The following is a 1,856-nucleotide window of genomic DNA, read 5'->3' on the forward strand; positions in this document are numbered from 1 at the left end:
CCTCCTCTTCTCTTCCGCTTCACCCGCCCTTCTCTCCCTGCGCAGTACCCTGCGTTGCCCCTCTCTCCTCATCCTCTGTGCCTCGCCCGCCACTGCCTCGCCCGCCACTGCCTCGCCCGCCACTGCCTCGCCCGCCACTGCCTCTTGCCTCCTCTTTTCTCCTCTGCGAACTCCGCGTCTCCTGCCCTGTTGCTCCACTCCTCACCGACACATCATGTCGCCCTTTTCGCCTTGCCGCTGTTGCCTTGCTCTCCATCGCCCCCTTCACACGGATCCGTCCGTACCGATCGCCGCGCTCTCTCTCTTCCTCTTCTGTCGTCGCTGTCACTTCTTCGACCGCTTTACCAACAAGGACGACCGCGGCCACAGCACTGCTCTCCTCCTTCACAGCCTTTTTGCTTCACTTCCACCTCTCACCCCTTCCGATCTCTTTCTCTTTCTCTCCTTCGTCCTAGTCGTCGTCAGCTGTCGTACACGCCCGTCAAGGCTCTACCACGCGCGCACGCACACATCATCGCACACGCGTGACAACCCCGTCTGCACTCAAAAGAAGTGCGAGACCACCCTGAAAGGGCGGCGTTTGGCTGTCGCGTGTTCTCTCCCGTGTTCTCTCCCGTGTGCCCCCCCCCCTGCCTCCGCCACTTGCACACGCTCGCGGCAACTCACCCGCTTCTCTTTTTTTTCTGGCAAAAATGGTCACAACCGTCAAGGTTGAGATTCCGCGCGAGAGCATTATGAAGCCGTCGTACATGGACGACATCTACCTGCTCAACCAGCTCGACGGCGTCAATGACAATCCGCAGGAGGACGGTCTGCCACTGCGCAAGTGGATCCTGCGCGAGGTCCACGAGGCGCTCGCGAAGAATCCGAGAAAGACGGAGGTTGTCGTGAAGCTCAAGTCGGACAAGAGTGCCCGCAGCGAGTTCGCTGTCACGATCATCGGCGATTACGTCCCCAACTACCTCCAGCAGAGCTGAAAGGCCGCCGCCGGTTGTAGCGCAGCAGGGGAAAACGAGCTGATAAGGCGAAGGCCAATCAAGACCTGAAAGCTGCGAGTGCGTGTGTGTGTGCGTGTGTGTGTGTGTGTGCAATGAGCGCCTGAGGAGCGGAGGCACTTCGCCACGAAGCTGCGCGCTTCCTCTTCATAGCATCACCCGCAGAGGGAATTCGGTGCTGCGGCGAAGGCCCCCTTTTGTACAAGGGTGCAGTCTTCGTCTTGCCTTTGGATGCGGGTTTGTATCGGTGGTGAACGCTGCCTGTATGCCTTCCAGAGGCGGCCATGGTAGTAGGTGGACGCGTGGCGCACTCCCCGCGGCTGTGAGCGGAGAGCCAGGTGGAAGAGGGGCATGGGGGCAGGAACGAGTCGGCGTCTGAATGCGGCTATCGCAATGTACTCTTCTTGCTTTCTCTTCCAAAGTCGCGCGTGTCGTTGTGTGCTCCGTACAGGGCACGATGCGGCGATACACGCGTGCAGCTCGCGTCTTTGACTGTGCGGCAGCATTTTATGCTGCGCAGCCTCGCTTCGTACTATCCTGCTTCTCTTTTCTGTGCATCCGTGCATCTGTGAAGGCAGTGAGGGCTACAGTCGAAGTCCTACACAAGTTTTGCTCTCATTCCCTCCCTAAGTCTGAGCCCTTCCCACCTTTGCCTCGCCCTACCATCAACGCTGCCCGCCGCACATGTATGCCTCCTTCGCGTTTCTCTTCACCGCGAATTTGCTAGCGTTCTGTCTATCTGGTCAACGACGGTGGCTGCGCGTCTCTCTCTTTCCTTGTCTAGCTTGTTCTCCATAGATGTCTAGCGTCTCTATCTGTGCATGTGTGCGCTCATGGAAGCCGACGTGTGCTCAGGTGTAC

At 59.1% G+C, this 1,856-nt stretch overlaps 1 protein-coding gene across 1 annotated transcript; it reads left to right on the forward strand.

Moving 5' to 3' along the window:
- Positions 1–692: 692 nt before the first annotated feature.
- On the forward strand, positions 693–977 carry LMJF_26_2550 (conserved hypothetical protein; the record flags this gene model as incomplete). The annotated part of the gene is made up of 1 exon (XM_001684210.1): positions 693–977. One exon carries the CDS (start codon positions 693–695, stop codon positions 975–977), a length of 285 nt encoding a protein of 94 aa, XP_001684262.1.
- Positions 978–1,856: the final 879 nt, after the last annotated feature.

The sequence above is a fragment of the Leishmania major genome, chromosome 26, assembly GCF_000002725.2.
Source record: "Leishmania major strain Friedlin complete genome, chromosome 26".
NCBI classification, from domain to species: domain Eukaryota; phylum Euglenozoa; class Kinetoplastea; order Trypanosomatida; family Trypanosomatidae; genus Leishmania; species Leishmania major.